The sequence below is a fragment of the Lathamus discolor genome, chromosome 2, assembly GCF_037157495.1.
Source record: "Lathamus discolor isolate bLatDis1 chromosome 2, bLatDis1.hap1, whole genome shotgun sequence".
In the NCBI taxonomy this organism is placed as follows: domain Eukaryota; kingdom Metazoa; phylum Chordata; class Aves; order Psittaciformes; family Psittacidae; genus Lathamus; species Lathamus discolor.
The window spans coordinates 105,897,681-105,916,699 of NC_088885.1; the positions used below are offsets into that span (position 1 = coordinate 105,897,681).

Consider the following 19,019-nt stretch of genomic DNA (forward strand, 5'->3'; position numbering starts at 1 on the left):
GGATTTCTACTCCCTTTAGTCATTGCTTATGCTGCTAGTGACAACACCTGCTTTCTTTTCAGTGATCACAACTTGTGAAAACTAAACAGGGTACCATGTCAGGGCCAAATGAGACTAGGAGGAATTGAGAGAGTTGTATACTGAATTCAGTGGTCATAAAGGTGAAACTGTTAGAGACTGTACTTTCTTACCTAGATGAAATTCTGATCTTAATGCAGTTTGTAGAAAATTCTTATAATGATAAGGAGAACTACTTTGATTATCTCATCCAAAGATGAAATGGCTTTTCTGGGAGACTGGAGTAGCTAGCTATTTGCAGCTATTACTAAGTAATCTGTGATTGCAGATATTCAGAGTCTCTGAATAAATATTGTCTCTGGAAATACATCAGTTATTCTAGAAGATAGTGATTTTGATTTGGAAAGCATGATCACTCAGGGATCAGAACACCATTGTGCAACTGCTGTAGCAGCTTTTCTATACTTCTCTAAGTGGGCAAGAAAACAGGAAAGCTGCAAGTGGGCGAGCGCCAAAATTAAGCGCATTTGATATAGGAATCACTGAAATTATGCCATTTGCACTTCAGCTTTTCAGGAGTAAACTAGAGAGTACTGTAGACTTGAGTTTGTCTAGCTCAGTAATAAATCAGTAGTCTTTATATTTGAATAATACCATTTATTGTTTTCTTGCTTGCTCTTTCCTGATTCTGAGATGGGAGAAGAACATTTGAAAACACTACTTAATAAAAAGCAGCAGCAAACCAAGTTATGTACCTGTGCAAGGGAAAATGGTTTGTAATTAGAAGTGCTTTTAACATGAAGGATTATGAACTTACTGGTTTAATTACAAAATGTGTCAGAAATAATTATACCTAACTTTAGGACTTTAAAGGACTTTTTATATGTCTGAGATTTCTGTGGATCTAGAATAGACTAAGTTTTTTTTTTTTTTTCTTTCTTTTAACCACACAACAGAATCACAGCCACCCTGTGACAGTCATTACATCTTGTCTTGGCAGTCCCGGGGTGCTCCTGGTTGGACTTGGTGATCTGAAAGGTCTTTCCAACCTAGTTGATTCTATGATTCAAAGATGACTTTAAAAAAACCCTGATCTATACATAACGTATGCTAATTATTAAAGCAGAATTTTTAGAACACTGATAACCTTTTATGTTGGAGCTGCACAGAATGCATTATCCTGATTCTGGAGTCTATTAAGACATACTGGATTTCTAGTGTTACATTTCATTAGCCATTTCATAAAACAATTATTATTTCAATGTTCTCCTTCAAGTGATAATTAATATCTATTAATAAATATTTCTAACCAGGAATACGTTAGGAGTGGGGCCCTCTGCAAATGATTCAGACTGATGCGTGACCTTAGATAAACCATGCTTGAGATTGAGGTTAGTAAACAGTTTGTATCATGACAACTGAAAACATTGACCTTGGCCTGCAAAAGCCATCCAGAAACCACTCCAAAACATTTGTTTCCAAGTTTACTCATCACCTTTAGCACTAACAGCTTGGTTTTTGCTTATTTTTACTTCTAGTGTTTTGTACTTGTAGTGGGTTGACTTTGGTTACCAGCTTCCCTCTCACTCCATCTCCTCAAGAGAACATGGGGAGAAAATAAGATTAAAAAGCTTATGGGTCAAGATAAAGAAGCTCACTCACCTGTTATCGTCATCACTTAGAGAGGTTCAGCTCAGGGAAGATTTAATATAATTTATTGTCAATAAAAAATAGAATAGGATAGCAAGAAACAAAGACAAAACTGAAACTACCATCTCCTTCCTTTCCTGCCCTCCCCCATCCTTCCTAAACTCAACTTCACTCTTTTATTCCCAACTCTTCCACCTCCTCTGTCTGGCACCAAGTGGCGCATGGGCATAGGCATCCTCTCCCCAGGGTGCAGCCCTTCAGGAACAGGCTGCTCCAATGGGTCCTCACAGGTCCTGCCAGAAAAATTGCTCCAGTGCGGACTCCTCTCTGCCAGGAGCCTGCTCATGCTTGGGCTCTCCATGGGCTGCAGCTTCCTTCAAGGCATGCTCACCTGTTGTGGCATTAGATCCTCCACAGTTTGCAGGTGGGTATCTGCTCCAGCACACTCCTCCATAGGCTGCAGGGGCACAGCCTGCCTCACCATGGTCTGTACCACAGGCTGCAGGGGAGCCTCTGCTCCAGCACCTGGCACACCTCCTCCTCTCCTTTTCTGACCTTGCTCTCTCTGCAGAGTTGTTTCTCTCACGTTTTTCTAGTCCTGTCTCACAGCTGCTGCACAGCCTTTTTACCCTTTCCTAAATGTGTTTCCACACAGGCAGCACCAAACTGACTGAAGAGCTCAGCTTTGGGCAATGGTGGGTTCATTTTGGAGGCAGCTGGAAGCAGCTCTGTACAACACAGGTACAGAGACCAGAGACCCCAGGTCTCTACTCACAGAGGTCACCCCCACAGCACCCCCTCACCTCCCACTGCCAAAACTTTCCCACTAAACCCAGTGCTATTTTGTGCTTTTGCAGAAGGCAGACTTTGGTTTTCCCAGAAGAGGTGAACTGCTCAATAGTCAAGATCTGCAAAAAGATAACAAGTATGCTAGACTGATCACACTTACATGCTACTCCTTTTGAAGACTAAATTAACCCTGAACTAGACAAACCTAATATTTCACTAAATTAATATTTCCCTGCAATCAAATATATACTACTGTATCTGTAGATAAACAACTGCAGGGAGTTTCTGTGAGGCATTATAAGAAGAGGTCCTTGATCATTACTATATTTTGTGAAAACCAGAGATTGCCAAAGCCTTCTATCTCCCATACTCAGTAATCTTTTGCAGCTTTGGTAAAAGATGAAGGAAGGCATTCCTTTTGTATGAAAGGAAACACAGTTTGTACAGTTTCTCTGAGGCCAGAAAATGAGTCAGCAGTAAAAAGTTAAGAATTCAGAGCTACATAATAGTATCCAGTTACTTCACTGTCACAGTCCTGCATTTGGTTACTGTCTGTGCCAGACCACAGATCCATTAACATTCAAGATTATTTCAGGAACAAGTGATTCTGGAAATTAACAGAGACAACATCCAAAGCCACCATTTGGTTTTATTTACTCATGGACAGTGTTCCTTAAAATTGGCACCACACATCAGAAAACATTGCCATCACTGACACAATTTTCACCCACCTAAATTTTTATAGCAAGTTAAACTACTGATCTTGAAAATTGTGACATTATAAAATACTATCTTTTCTCTTAGCAAAGTAGCAATCCTCATGATTATAAATATCTTAACTGCATACATGACAGGGTAAGGTAGAGAAAGCAGTGATAAACTCTAAACCCCATCAGGATAATAATATATAGCTGAAGTGGCATGTTAATCACATTAGTACCTCCACTAAAACTTGAGGTATCAAATCAAAAATACACTTTGTACTTTGGTTTTAAGGTTTTTTTTGTTTGTTTTTACTTAAATAAGCTTGTGCCTTCAGTTCAAGCGCCGTCCCAGGAAAAAGCATGCTGAAATGATTTAGAGTTATAATTTTAGTCAGTTACAAATGATCACACGTAGTTATCGTCACAGCTAACATTCCAAACTACAACATTTCCTAAACTGTTAATACCTCTCTACTTACTGAAAAAACTTCCAGCTCAAAGTTTTACTTCCCTTTATCCTTCCCTTCTCTTTTGGGAAGGGATTCAGGATGTTTCCTAGAGCATATTCAAAATGGTCTAAGGAATTTAAACCTTGCCTTCTCCTTTCCCCCTGGACAGAAGAGCTTGTAATCTTATTTTTCCTGAAATAATAGAAAGGTGCAAGAAAGCAACAACTTCATGGGTTTATGAAAGGAAGGAAATTAAGTAATGATAAATTACACATACAAAAAACCTACAAGATCCTTCATTCTAGTCACGAATAGAGCAACTTTGTTTTGCCTGCAGAACATGAACAGTGCCTGAGTCAACAAGATCGAGTACTTCAGTGAAAATTCCTTTTTTGGTAACTGGAGAGTATGACTTGGTGCATTGTTAGCAAGTGATGCAAAGCAACAGGCAAAAAGGGTCAGTGCAAGCAAGGAGGCAGTAAACATGTTTCACACCTCCAACATGTCACTGCTCCCATCCTTTACTGCAACTGTAACAAGTACAGATTAATTTTTCTTTCCATAAGCTCAGTTAAAGTTAAAATTGTCAAGTAGAAAAGCTAGCTGCTTCTCTATGTATCTGCAGTTAGAAGCCTGTGCTTTTAGTTGTTCTGTTTCTTGCTAGATACTGTACACCACTTGTATATAATTTGCTGACAGATAATGCTGAAGTTGTTCTTGCTGTTTATCGTGTACACAGCTTAAGTAAAAGCTATGCCTCCTAAGCAGCCTGTGAAAAATAAAATCAAACTGGTTCTAACTCAGAGAATGATAAACTACTTCGGTCTGATCCAAAGCCAAAACTTTATCTCTGGAAAGAAATTGGTACAGTAGCAAACATCACCTCCCAAATACTAAGCCTGTGGCAAAACCAAAGTTCAGCAGCAGTGAAGCAATTCAGACTCGTGCAATTTCCAAGTCACTTATCCTATTTTGAGAAAATATCAAAGCTAAGTTACTTTGTTCAGCTGTTTGCATTTTGAATCAGTGGGAGATGCTCTAAGATGGAGACTTCACAGCTCACATGACCTTCAGCAACTCAAGTTTTAACTGTTAAGCTGTCAAAGCAGCAGCTGCTTAAAAACATCACAAATTCATACCGAGTTAGCATTTTAGATCACATTAGGTTCTCAGATAGTGCCATTGGAAACTATGAAGTGTTCTGTAACAATTGCCTCTGGCTATAGAAGGCTGGAATTTGAGAACTGCACAGTTCAGACTTGCAAAAGCTTTTGTATTACAGATGTTGAAGAGGCAATTCACACAAAGCAGTACTGAACTATGCAAGTTTGGTTGGTTGGGGTTTTTTTACTGTTGATGTTCCCACCATTAGCAACATAAATATTCCTAGGAGCATTATACAGAGTTTGCTTTCAAGAGGTGTGCTTGTTCTAATAGAATAAATGGTTCTTTAAAGCTGAAAGAATTAATGACAAAGTCCTTGCACTGCATCAGTTTGAATACAATTCCTTGATAGGAGTAGAAAGACTTTAGCCAACAATTATAACGGCAACAATCATTTGGGTGGGATGTTAAGAACAACACAGATGAAGTATTAAGCTTCATTTTAATATGATCTCTTATTACTCACAGAATAGATTTTTTTCTTCTGAAGGAAACCTGACAGTGCTGCAAGCTACAGGCACTCTTCCCTGCAAGAAATCAGGAAAGAACCAGTCCTCACCCTGCCTAGCGCAGTGTGCCCTCCCTGCTTCCTCCAGCGGGCAGTCAGATGTAGATGGGAAACAAAAGAAATCAGGGAAAAAACCAAGGTTTTTCTTAGCTGTCTACTTATTTATAATACCATTACTGAAGAGACTTGCACAGACCTACCAAATTCGTGTTCATCAGTACATTTAACACTTGGATTTAGACTGCTTTTCATCACAACAGTGATTTGAAAGATGCAGTTCCAGCTGGCTAGGTCCCATCCATAAAAGGAAGGTAAAAATAAGCATATAAAGGTGGAATTTTCAGACAAAAGTGAGAGCAATATTCCCATATATAGTGAACAGACTCAGCTGACAGGTCAGAATAGATCCCACCAACCATGATGCTTGGTCTTTTCAGCCCGTTGGCTCCTTCTTTTAGCAGACTAGGTTTTCCCTGGACTGGTCAATGCAGTTGATGCCCACAGTTAATGGACTCCTTTCTCAGTAAGTGCATGGCAAGCACTGTGGGGTCCACACTGGTCTTTTTCCTTTTCTCCCATTGCTTTCTTCTCTTGCCCCATTTGTTCATGCTGTCACCTGGGCTTGTTCCTAGTGGCACCTGCCATCAGGTCAGACACATTTACCTGTACCTGCCATCTCCTTAACAGCTTTCAGTCTTATGCAAGACTATAGCAACTTACTAAAATTCTTCACGAGCAGGCAAATGAAAGCTTCAAAATACACACTTACAAACGAAGCTGAGCTTTTCCCCTTCAGCAATGGGAGTTTGTATTTTGACACAAGATGTCTAACTGCTAATTTTCCAGTTTTCTATATTGTTGAGGAAAAGCTTCCTGAAAGCTGGTCAAACTAGCCATTCACTGAATTGTAGAAAACAATATGGACAATTCTATTTAAGGATTAAAAACTCTGTCCTTAATACAGCTTGTCTTGGGAGACTGTAAAACTGCAAATAACCAGTTTAGAGCATACGTATGTTACACAAGAGTAGGTAGTGTCCTGCTGCTCTCCCTGAACACAGGGACATCAAAATCCAGCATCTCTTACTTGTACCTTAAGTACAACTTGGGATGTTATGTCACCTTGTAACTAAACAGTAAAGAAATTACAGAAGTGATAGTCTAACTCCTGGAGAAAGCTCAGGAGGCTGTTTGTAAGCCATATTCATTAAACTGGTGAATTATTCAATACTTCAGGCAGAAGTGAACATCAGACCCATTAAATAAATATATCAGGTCTTCAACATGTATTAGCTATACTAACCTGAATTTCTTTGTAGGCCTGAAGTATAAAGAGTTATGATGAAAAGTTTTTACTTGTTTTAAGGGAAGCAAGGCTAAATTTTAAGTTTCTGCTTGGTAGTTGCACTTCTCCAATTAAGACTTCATTAGTCGGTCACTGAACCCAGATTAAGTTATATTGTGTAGTTCTGTTGTTAGCAGCAGTAAATAAGTACACTTCACCCTTTTGTACCTCAGTGCCAGCTGGGCACTAACACCAGCACTGTTAAGGACTAAAACAAAAAAAAAAAATATAGGCCCCCTCACCCCAGCCCAGTCTGTTCAGAAGGCAAGTAGACAGCCATGAAAAAACACCAAACACATTATGCTTTGATCAGTGCAAGAAATATTCCACACAAGTTTGCAAGTATACCTATTTTCCATTTTGAGTTGCTGGGGCAAATTCTCAGCTTTAGGCACACATCCTTTTGCTGTGTTAAGAGCCTGTGAACGTCAAACACTTATTTTATGACTAAGGCCTACAACCATTCCCAAACGGGAAAACTGTTAGTTCACATCAGCGGATATCCCCCTACCTACATCACTATAATCAAATATGGGCAGGAGAAAGTCTTTAAGCAGAAAGATCCAATATCAGAAGTGCAGCTGGGCTCACTACTCCCGTCTTGATCTTGCACATGTGCCATCTTCATCATATTCACCCATCAACTGTAACATGTAAGTTCCAGTATAAAGAAGAAACTGTCCAGTTATCTGTGCTGCATGGGACATCAGCTGAAGCACCTTCCTAGAAGAAAAGCAGTTTGTTAATAAAAAAGTCACCAAGGAGGATGACATTACCCCTTTCTCCCCACCCACGCCACCTTTAGGATGTGTTAGGCAGATAAACTTAACTCTCATTCCCTTTCACTTCTAAGCTGGTAATTTTTGTACTTTCTTTCAAAAAAAAAAAAAAAAATACTTCTGTGGCTCTCGATCAACAGAAAACTATTGACATGTTGGCAGAACCAGAGAACACATTTAACAAAGCAGGCTGGCATCTTGTTAGGCATTTACCATCCTCCTGCAAAGCCATCACTCAAACTACCCGAGCACTCCCAAAGATGACTTTGACTGGGAGCTTGGCAGCATTCCTGCATCATGAAGCCACCTCATATCTCACCTTTAGGCCACTCACTAATACAGCACTGCATGTATCTCTAAGCTACAGACCAAACTAGATTAGATCTGAAGCTGAGCAATCACATTACTGTGGATGCCTGACAGCAAAACAGGCAAAACCAGACAAATTAAAGCTGTCCAAGCTTCAAGGCTTAAGAATTCTTAGCTCACAACTATTTTTTTAAGATTTAATAAATATCAGTGTTCAAATATATAGTATTGTGTGAGAATCAGTACAGCTCCATAAACTAAGATCAGGTAGGCATCAGAAGTCTCCAATATAAACATGGATCATCACAGGGGAACAGAGATGATCATATCTGAATATTCATTTATTCAACTCTGTTATAACTACGTCTTCCTTCCATTCTCCAAGAAACAATAGGGACATCAGTACTAAGCACTACATTCAAGCCTCAGCCCCTGAAAGTTAAGCAGGCCTTCATAAGTATGAAGCTGACTGAGGCATCGGGGAAGTGGTTTGCAAGAACCAGAACCATTCCAAAACTGGAAATGGATCAGTTTCTGAAGATGCAGAAACCCGATCAGCCTTCCTCTCCTGCAAAAAAGGAAGAAGATTTTTTGAATTCCTGTCTGAGGAAACATGCAGTTGTGAACTGTTTGCTGTCAATTCACTTCTCATTTGAACTCTATTAGGAAAGGCAAAGTCTTCTTCTTAAAAATTCATTTTTTCCACTATGATGAAAGAAGGTGTGCAGTCAAAATCCAGTGCTTCAAAAGAGTAGAATACTCTGTACTTAGAGCCTGGGAAGCTTTTAAAAAACCCACTGTACCCTTATTTGTGCTTCCCATACATATGCTGTTTCAGTATGTCCTTCCCTCCACCAGATAATACAGGCCAAGGAGTTTTACAGTTGTAAAGAAAGCTGCACCTGGTACCAAGCTTTTAAACAGCTGCAGTGTTCTGCTTGCACACAAGAGCAGTTGTCACTTAAGCCATGGAGTGAGTTATTTGTTGAATTGGACATTTGATCCTTCAGTTGAACACTACAGGGAGAAACCATTAGGGGACACACACTAATGGGGTCTAGCAGGCTTTGAGCCCCACCCACTGATGAACAACTGCAGCATTTTAAAGTCCTTTGCACTCCGCAGGTGGGCCCAGGAAGAGGGCATCACTTTGCAATTTGGAGCTCATTAGCAAAGGCACTACACCAAGAATATATCATCTGTCTCCAATATCAACAGCAAACTGAAACAGGCCATCTCATCGTTGTGTTCACAAGTGCCCAAGGTTATCTCTGTCACCCCTGTTCCTTGCTAGCAGGCTATTTTCCCACCCTGACACTGGCACTTCCCTTATAGCTCAACTCTGTAACATAACATTGCCCCAGAAGAGCTCCACAGCTACTTCAGCTGTTTGCCAGCACCACTTCTTTCTCACCAACTGCCCTGTGTTGCCAGGGATGCAGAACTGTCACTTTGACATTTCCTTAGCAGTGCAAGTTCTGGTGCTGCTACTCATCTCCATAGCAGATAGCCAGGTACAAGTTTTGTTCTGGCTCAAGAGACTTGACAAACATAGGAATTGAAGGAGTGCAGCTGTTTGAGGGTAAACCTTTGCTTTGAATAAACCCTAATGAAGCCAGTTTTGCAGGTGGGCATAGCATGTAACTGGATAATCACTGCAGCATTCCTAGAGAGACGAGTTTCATATACAGTCACAGTAGTTATAGCCTGAAAGATTAAGCAAGGGACCATCTAAGTGGGAGAGGTCAGTCAGACTGAAAGAAAGGGAATAAGGTTAGCATTACAATATTTAATATCTGCATCATGAGACAAGGGGCTATTTGAAGACTTTAAAGACTACATGTTGCTCAGAGGAAGTGAAAACCTCACAGCATATACAACTGTCTGTTCTGTACAGAGCAGATCTGGTCCTCAAGTATCAAAATGCAGCAACACACCACCATTGTGTCAAACAGAGTTTGAAAGGTCAGGTAGAGAAATTCAGGGCTGCAGCTTCAACAGCTGCCATAGTATGGCGCCTTTGTGAAAGCATCTGGACTCAGAATAAGTTTTCTTCAACCACAGCAAGACACAGCTGGTTTTGACAAGGCACAGGCTTTCAACACACTGTTGAAAGCATTGGACAAGACAGATATAATTTTGCCCCTGCATAAGACAGCATTTTCCAACAGCCAGTTCTACTAAACTCACAACCCACCCACCACAGATTAGTCCTGTAAGAAACACTGGTCCTTGTGAGGCTCCTAGTTTGCTCGGAAACCAGTTTGCTTCACAACAGTGACATCAGGTGACAAATTCACATTAAGATATCAGATTGTCATATCTCTCCCATTTCCCTTCACCTCTGTGTAGCTCAGGTAGTGAATCTGGCAGGCAGGCATTGGAAAGCCTGAGCAAGCTTTAAGACCTTTGTCATTGGATCTCAAATCCATCTCATTTCATCCCCTTGTAGGTTCCCCTTTAAGGGGTCTAATGCTTCGTCCTCAGACTCCTGCATTACTCAAACATATCTAAGAAATCTAGGGAAATTCTCTCAGGAAAGCAAAGCGGCTGTACCTACACCCTTGCAGTTAATATGAGCTGGTAAGATTTTTGCCTTGGGGGAAATTTGAAATTCCCCCATAAAAAGCTATGTCCGCTATCTACCTTACAAAACAAGATTCAGCATATTGGACAGTGTGTAAGAATTACTAAAAATACTAAATTTATACACACACCTGCTTCACAGAGCCAGATTTTACATTAATGAATATGCCTGATCAATAGGGGAAACATACTTACCGCAATACACTTTTTGCTCCCATACATTTGATGTCATATGAGACAGAGTAGATCTCATAGAAGGTCGCCTTGATGTTTAAGCAGCCAATAAAATCCTTAGGGTGCAGCTTGTACAGATCAAATGTGATGTTAGCTACTCCCATTTTCTTCTTTTGTCTCACAGTGGCAAGTCCATTTTTTGTCTAATTTAAAGAGAGGGAAAGACAGTTTGTACCATGAGCCAGGAAACTACAGCAAGACAATCATTAATTGTGCATCTCTAGAAGCAGCTTGCTTATGCCAGTCTTGGGGCTAGTTCTTGATCAGCTCTAAACTAGAATTAAAAGCATTAGCATAGCGAAAAATAAGTCTGTAGCTTACATAATTTTGTTCAAGTCCCAGCCAGGCTTCTGGAGCTATTCCAAACAGACACAGAAGTCCTAGAGCAACATAGCATCTCCTGAATATTTATTTTCTGTAACAGCTTCTTCTTCAGAGCATACTGAAGCCACAGGTAATGCTACTGGACATTATTCCTCCCATTTAATTACCCTGGTATGTTCCAGCTGCTGGCTGAGGCAGCACAGTTTGTCCACACTGAAACAGGCCACCAAATAACCAGGGTGACACTGGGTTCTTCCATTTAGGAAGGAACACAACACTGATGAGCACTCTTAGATACCTGAAAAGATGACGTCTGTGAAAAGTCAGGTCCTCATTTCAAATCCTGGCTCCTAATACCTCTCTTTTCCTTTCTACTGAAAAAGTAACATGGGCAAGGAACCACTACTGATTAGGCCCAGGGTTTAGTACTGAGCTTTTAAGAGAAAAGGCAAAGGAGGAGGAGCATAGAAAGTCGTCTTCCACCTTAAATCCAGCCTCCTTTATTCAAAGCAGCCCTTGTCTGCTTCAGGGCTGACAGCAATGCTTTCAGGATCTTGCTTCCAGGGGGGAAAAACCCAAAGAAAATAGTAAAGAAAAACCATATTTACAGGGACATCTAGTGGATAAGTGGGATACTCTGCTCAGCACATTCCACTCAAGGTTAATGACTTGGCAACTGCCAAGCTATTTTTTCATGCTAAATGAAGCAATAAAGTTGTGTAAGACTGGGCCTTTTTGTACTTGTCACCCCAGCGCTCAGACAGTGCCATGATAAGTCAAACCAAGTTAAACACTGTAGTATATCATTAGCCAGCAATTTTATGCCTGTTTTACTTTGATAGTCTCTGAGCTTCAGCAACAGGGCCCCCTATCAACAACAGTTTTGGACATGTACAAGTAGTTAGTATGCTTTGTAATGTATGTCCTCTGTTAGCACCCAGAATATTTGGATACAGCATGACAGAGCTTGTGCTACATTTCAGATGATTTGTAAAGCTAAAGCAGGCCTTCTGCTGTCATACAGCACATACTGAAGAGGGGCAGCATTCAAACTGGTTCTGCTGCAGTGCCAGAGAGAACATAAGGCAGTCAAGGTAGCGTCATACCCCGACTGCAACTTCTTTTCTGCTCTTGGAACTCACAGCCTAGATGCAGCACATTGAGAAGCCAGTAAGGTATCCTGGGGAAAAATGTACAAACTGCCCACACTACAACAGGAGACTGAGAAAAGGGAGCCACACAAGTAAGCCATCTATATACAAACAAAAATGGTAGGCCTGCTTACAGCTCCTCTGCCAGCTCTGCACCTGGTAGAAGAAATGTTGATGCTAGCTTTCTAGCAACAACTATTTCATGGGAAGACTATTAGGAGCTTGACTCTTACAGATGCAGATGACTATTCCCCCACAAAAACACAAATTGGACACTGAGTTGATATGATTGAAAGGCTAAAGCTAGCCAGTCGTAGTAGTTCTTAAAAGATATTGATGCATGTAGACGAGCATTAGGTTTCGATGACAACTTTTAGCTGCTTGCAAGATTAAACACAAGCATTTTTATATCCTTCACTAAACCATTACTGTATTCACAAGGCAATATCCGTTTTACACTGATACCTTGCCTCCTTTAGGGGAAGTTTTCTTCCTTTTCTCCCCTCTTCCCAACAATTTTAGCAGCCACAGAAATCCTTCCATCCACTTCTATTCAAGTGAGGGAGGCAGTCAACACTTACTTGTGTCCATTTCTGTCCTTTTTCTAGAACCATGAAGTGTGTATTATCATCCAGAGACTTGAAGAACTCTTCTGTGTCCACAACCGTGCCATCTTCCTCCAAAACCAGAGTAACTATTCCAGCAGATATAAGAAAGGCATCTAAAGTCTGCAAAAAAACACAGTAGATTTTTAGCATTCAGAAGAAGACCCATCCTTTCCTAGTAAGACTTACTTATCTGACATATTCTCCCAACTTCATCAGTAATGATTTTTAGAAGAATAAGGGTCTATGGGTTGCCTTTCTGTGATACAGTACTTCACTAAATTTCATCCAGAGCGTGGCTGTTTGCTGTACCTTGCTGATGAGCTCTTGAAGACTGCTTGCCACAATTCCTTTCCGGCTGCTTCGAGAGGCATTCGACACACGGAAAGGTCGCCCTGCAGGCATGAGAGGAGGGAACAGGGTCTGTTTTGTTACTGCTCCCACAGATGCTCCCATGGATACCAAAGATCTAAGACAAATAAAAATTCACCATAGTTACAAAAATAGCCATGTCAAGTACTGCAAGGAGGAGGACTGTTGAGTTCAACGAGGTAAGCACATTATTCAAGTAATTCACAGGTCATGGTAGACCCACGGAGCTTACTTTCAAAACTAAACACTACATAGCCCTACAGACATGTCATCTCCGAGTTTTCTCTTACCAGTGACATTTGAAAACACTTCTACAATTAAAAACATTCCAAGCAGATATGGGCCAGCTGATGTCAAGGTCATGATTACAGTGAGGCTGACAGGTTTTAACTCTGAATGCAGTAAGAGCTGCCTTTCTAATTCAGCTACTTAGATCATTCTCTTTCCCTGCAACAAAAACACTCAATGAGATAACATAAGACTACTTCCAACTAATTATTTGCGTTTGCTTTTGGAAGACTGAACATATTACCCATATTCAAAACACCTAGCATTTTGATACAGTTAAGCTTGTCTTCCAGCTGAGGTGTTTAGCTTGTAAATAATATCTACAGCCTATAAATTTTCATCTAGTTCTGAAAATCAGAAAATAAGACTTCTACCCTCATGTATCAAAAGAAGTCAAATGAACTGAAAATTAAGATCAAAGTATATAAATGTATAGTGTTGGACAAAGCTGCCAGAAGGGCTGGAAGATTCAAGCACTTTTAGAAAAAAGTTTTAAATTTTCCTGAGCAATTTTAATAGTGACTGTTTAGTTTCCCTTAGGTAAATTGAGTACAAAACACTGGTAACTGCTTACTCCCACACCAAGGTACAGACCTGCTCCCATCTACATCTAATGACAGCTTTTAGCTACCAGATTACATGGGTTAATTCAATAGCCAGATTGCCAAAAATCACCTGCTGAATGACACCTGGAAAGGATTGATCTCTAACAAGTCTTTTAAAGGTAGACAATACTTTGTCTTCCACACTCCTGGACTGCCCCCTGTATACTTTTTGCTCCTTAATACTGAATTGCACAGGGTTGGGAAAGGGATGCACCCAATTTTATTCTTCCACATAGGTGTAAAAGATCTGTATGTAGGAAAAATCTATCATCAGATACTTTTACAGAGGGGGGAGGGAGTGAACTGACAGTCTCTTCATGCAGTCAGGGAGTGAATACAGGAATTCTTGAAACAATGATGAAATGGCATCAAGTTACTCAACTAATTATGTCCCAGTCACATATTTTGTTCAAGTCCACACTGACCAGGGAGAATAACTCTCTTTTCCAAATCTCTTATTTGGTCTTTAAGCATATTTCTGTGATGCATAGAAAGTAATTTTTGTGACTGGCCAGATAGTTTCAGCAATAAATTTACTTTCTGCTATCATTCTGAATGAGTTCTCTACAGAACTTTGGTCTATTGCCCTTTGTACATCAAAACTTACCTTCCTCAAAAGCTCCTCAGCATTACTGGAGCTTTTGGGGGTTTGTTTGTTTGTTTTTTAAAGGTCCCTGGCTTTCAACAGTTTGCATATATACCCATGGCTGGTGGGCATCTCTCTCCTTCCTGTAACGAAGCTGGTGAGGATGAGAAGTCAATATAGTTTTCAGGAGACAGGCACTGTTTCAAATTAAAGAGCTAATAAGCACTTTCTTCCTGGAAAAGGGTCAGGACTTGGGAGGAAGACAAGGTGACAGAGTAGCACTAACTAAGGCATTGAAGCTCCACAGACAAGGAAGCATTCTATAAGAAGGAGTGTTTGTTAATGTCTTCACTGACTAAGTTAGTAGTCCCCAATCAACCTGCTGGTCCGTGGGCAGCTTCCATTCTGAATCACTTGGGTCTTTTCCTCAGATACAAAGCCTGCTCATCTACCTTGGGGCTGGTGACTCCAATTCACGGGGCTCCCTGGTGTCAGAAAGCACAACACTCGAGGTTCAAGAGACAATGCTTTCAGAGCTAGTTACATCCTGTTCTTTCTCACACATTTGAAAACCAGCATGTAGAATAGTTACTTGAGTGGTATATATGACAGCACTGCCAAGATTTTTCTTTTTTGTTAAGACAGAAAGTACCAGCTCCATTGAACAGTTTTATTTCCCACTACTTAAGCCAAGTTGCCATTCACAAAGACAAAGCATAAGGAAAAAAGCCAAAACATACATCCCGATACAGGCACAGCACAGGGACAGGACTTGAACTAACAGTGCTCAACCTCAGGCTTTAGAACAACCAACTATACAAACCACATTTTGCAACTCTGAGAAGTTTCTCCAGGATTCAAGATCAATCACCACACACTGCTGCCTAGTTCTATCAGATGTTAAAAGCCAGAGAGAAATATAACAAAACAGATTAATAAACCAGAACTTCCATTAGCTCCACCAGACAGCCACTTAACAGGAGTCCAAGTCTTAACACTGATGCCACTTCACCTGCATTTCAATAAAACCAGTCAATGTCATCTTTAAACTACATCTGCTTATGAAGCTCCAGTACAGGCTGAGGTTTCAGTTAATGAGAAGTACTAGGAAACAAAAGACAGTGTGATTAAAAAACAGGCCAGACAGAATGTGAACCCTTCCATTGCTGAGCCTGCTACTGAAAGCTTGTTTTTCTTTGTTTACACACACAAAAAGGCCACAGACTCCAACAGTGTCTAGGTTCAGGGCTCCTGGAAAGATCCTTTCTGCTGCAGCTGTCCTCAGAAACCAGACAAACTGACTCCTGAGGCAGGGAATTCCTCTGCTAGATTTGGAGTTACCAAAATAATTTCCTATTGAAAGCTGATCAAGCTAAGTCTGGAAACAAGAGGTGGAAAGGAACATACCAAGGTGCAGTCAGCTTTATGAGAAAGTAAAGTAACATGTTGGATACTGACAACACTGCTGTTCTATTAGTCTTCAAAGTTAAAAGGATCAAGTCCTCACTCTTCCCTAAAGGAGTGATTCCATGTCAGTGCAACACACAAAAACCTATTTTTAATTGAAAGAGGAAACATCTTCAAACTCTGGCATCTTATCCAGTTTGTTTTGTATAACTATAACCTGCAAGAGAGGGACTCACAGATACTGCCCCAAGCATTCAGTGTAGCATCAAGGCTGGTGGGACAGATGAATTAATTGCTTTTAGGAGAACCAGGCGATCAAAAGCTTACCCTGAGCCCTATACACACATTTCCCCCTTTATCTTTGCTAGCAGTATGCTTTGTATGTTTGTCTAAGAATGTGGTGCAATGGTCTTCGGCCTCACTCTGAAAAAAAAAAAGTCAACATTGCACAACACGTGTGGCTTCGGACTATGGCACGATTTGACTTTTAGGTTAGAGTTCACAGGCAAATGACAAATGCAGTAACAGTGAAGCAAAACCAAAAGCCAGAAATCAGTCAGGAGACTTAGGGCTCAACCAGATTGCAGACTTGGTTTCTCTGCTAAGACACTAACTGTAGGTAGAGATACCAGAACCGCAGCTGGGAGGAGATCAGTTTGTGAGCAGCATACAGACAAACCTTTCCGGACGCGGTCAGCACATCTGAAACGTAAGCAGGGGCCAGGAACCGTGGTCATGCTGCCACCGGGTACAAGAGGTCCCACGCCCACCGCACCAGATCCTTGCACACCAGAGGGCAGCTTCCCCACTGCCGAGAGGAGAACGCGTCCCAGCCATTAGACCTCAGACAAGGGTTAAGGCTGCAAAGCTCCTGCTCGCACGGCCCTCGGAACTTCGTCTGAGGCTCAAAAGGCTGAGAGAGCTTGCTCCTCCCACACAGCGTCCCGCAGATTTAACAGGGGCACAGGCCGCCTGTGATTAGCCCTCACGCTGTGCCTGGCAACCGCCCTTCGCTCCCGGACGCTGACAGTTACCCAGCCTCGGCTCTCCCCGCGCTTCCCCGGACCGGGACCAGCGGGGAGGCAGGCGGCGCTCGGCCGCCAGGGCCGGGGAGCGTGGAGCCTATGGGCTACGCGGGGCGCCCATTACTCACCGCACCAGCAAACCCACGTAGTCCCGCGCGGCCTCCATGACCGGTCCCGGCCCCGGGGCACCTCGGGGCGCGAAGGTTAAGTGTTGCGGGCGGCGCTCCTCCCCGCGGCGGGGCGGACCCGACGCACAGTCCGGCCTCTCCCGACCGTGCCCGGAGCGGGGGTGTGCTGCCCGGGCAGACCGCCCCAAGTAGCTTGGCACGGCGGCGCGGGGCCCCAGCTGCGTTTAAAGGAAGTCGTCCTCGGTGATTTACCTAGGGAAGGACCAGGAGGGCTTTGCTGTGCGCGAGTTACATACTAGGTGTTACCTAGTTACAGCTAATACAGAACCAGGGGAAGCCGATCTCATCTGAAGCCTCTCGGCATTAGAGCAAATCAACAGATTAAGGCTGATTTGCTCTAATGCTGTAATTAGGGTGTCTCAGCTTCTGATTTTAGAGCCTGTGAATAAGCTTACAGCCTGGATTAATGAATACAGTAGAAGTATTTAGTGTTATTCCTACAGGCATGGGAGCAGCAACTTCTGTTCACTGCGCAGGTATAACGGTAGGGTTTTTTATGCATGCCTATGGACACAAATACAGTGTAGTTTTTGGCTCTGAAGTCAGGCTCTGTTTTTTAGAGCTGTCCAATCGCTATTGCACAGGGAACACAAGGCCAGGACCTCAGACCCCTCTCTCAAGCAACAACCTGGCCAAGGGCCAGCACCCGTACAAGGAAACCCTGCCACTGCTGGTCAGGGAAAGACTCTGAAGGCCCTTGCCACCAGCACCCAGGGCACCCCCAGGGTCAGGAACAGGAAAAATACCTGGTTGCCAAAAAAAAAGCAATCTCTTTTCCTGCATTAGCCTTTTCAGGGCATGAAGAGCCACTCACAGCATTTCATTACTCACCAGGCTTCTCTACCAGGCAGGCTGACCCCAGCTTCAATCTTCAGCTTTGGGGCACTTGTCAGCTATTAAGAAACAACCAACCTTTCAGGCCAGGGCAAATTGTTTTCTGGGAAGGAATCTCCTTCCCAGCCTGGTGAAGTAAATAACTCCTTTCTTCAGAGCAAGCTTAGACCAACAAAATTCCCCTGGGGAAACTGAGCCCAGACTTTTATCTCTTTCTACTTAGGCTCAGGTCTTGCAGGTGTGTGGGGACTGTTCTCCTATGTTAACCCATTCTTTTCCTGTTTTCTATGGCATTTAGTTTTGTTACAGTTCTGCAGTTTGCCACTGACAATATACCATGGAGAGCAGGAAACAGGGAACAGTAAACAGTTCTCTGAGCACTGGACTACAATGGTTTTGCCTGATTTCTAGCTTGTGGTTGATTGTCGGCCACAGCTGAACTTATTTATGCAAAGTGTCATTTGTAAGGAATCCTTACTAAGTGTTTCTCTACTGTCAAAAAAGTTGTGTATATACTAGCTTGTCCTGTTGTGGAGGGAGAAAATAGGGATGAAGGAGAAGATATTTTGTCAGACAGTTTGTCTCTTCCTACCTCTGCATGTGAAAGGGAAGGGAGAGTGCCCCTGGGAAGCCATATAGAAATTGCAGTAACTTTAAGGATTTTTCCAAACAGGAAAGTGGAGAAGTGGAAATTTTGGTCTTGCAGGAGCTTAGCTTTCCTTGGTCCCATGCCTTTTCCTGAGGTCTCTACAGAGACATGCAACCAGTGTAGCCACTGCCAGGCAGCCCTCCAAATGACATACCCCCTGTAAGGCCAGCCACGGCTCTAAGGCAGGGACAATGTGTGTTGCAAGGACATGCTGCTTCAGTGACATTGTGCTTCAACTTGCATGGCAGTTGTCATAACTAATGCAAACGCAATTGTTGACTGAAGAGTAACAGGAAAAACGTGTCCTTTTGAAGTCTGTCCTGATCTTTAAGAAGAGGATGCCACCAGTAGTTTCACAAGCTCCACTAATGATCCCTTTTTCCTGAGCAAGCAGCAGTAAAACTGTCAGATGGGTAAAATCAGTGACCTAGGAGCTGGGCATCTCAGCTG

At 42.2% G+C, this 19,019-nt stretch overlaps 1 protein-coding gene across 3 annotated transcripts; it reads right to left on the reverse strand.

The window, feature by feature from the left end:
• Positions 1–3,086: 3,086 nt before the first annotated feature.
• CIDEA (cell death inducing DFFA like effector a) lies at positions 3,087–18,077 on the reverse strand. 3 transcript variants are annotated; one of them, XM_065667963.1, is made up of 6 exons: positions 17,918–18,077; positions 17,027–17,278; positions 12,928–13,084; positions 12,592–12,738; positions 10,497–10,678; positions 3,087–7,350 (listed from the first exon to the last, which is right to left on the reverse strand). In XM_065667963.1, exons 2-6 carry the CDS (start codon positions 17,062–17,064, stop codon positions 7,218–7,220), a joined length of 657 nt encoding a protein of 218 aa, XP_065524035.1. In that variant the 5' UTR covers positions 17,065–17,278; positions 17,918–18,077; the 3' UTR covers positions 3,087–7,217. The 3 variants fall into 3 exon arrangements, with proteins under 3 accessions (XP_065524035.1, XP_065524037.1, XP_065524036.1); XM_065667965.1 differs by lacking the exons at positions 17,027–17,278; positions 17,918–18,077 and adding an exon at positions 16,553–16,668 and having other exon boundaries at positions 12,928–13,010; XM_065667964.1 differs by lacking the exons at positions 17,027–17,278; positions 17,918–18,077 and adding an exon at positions 14,488–14,620.
• Between the last annotated feature and the right edge of the window lie 942 nt (positions 18,078–19,019).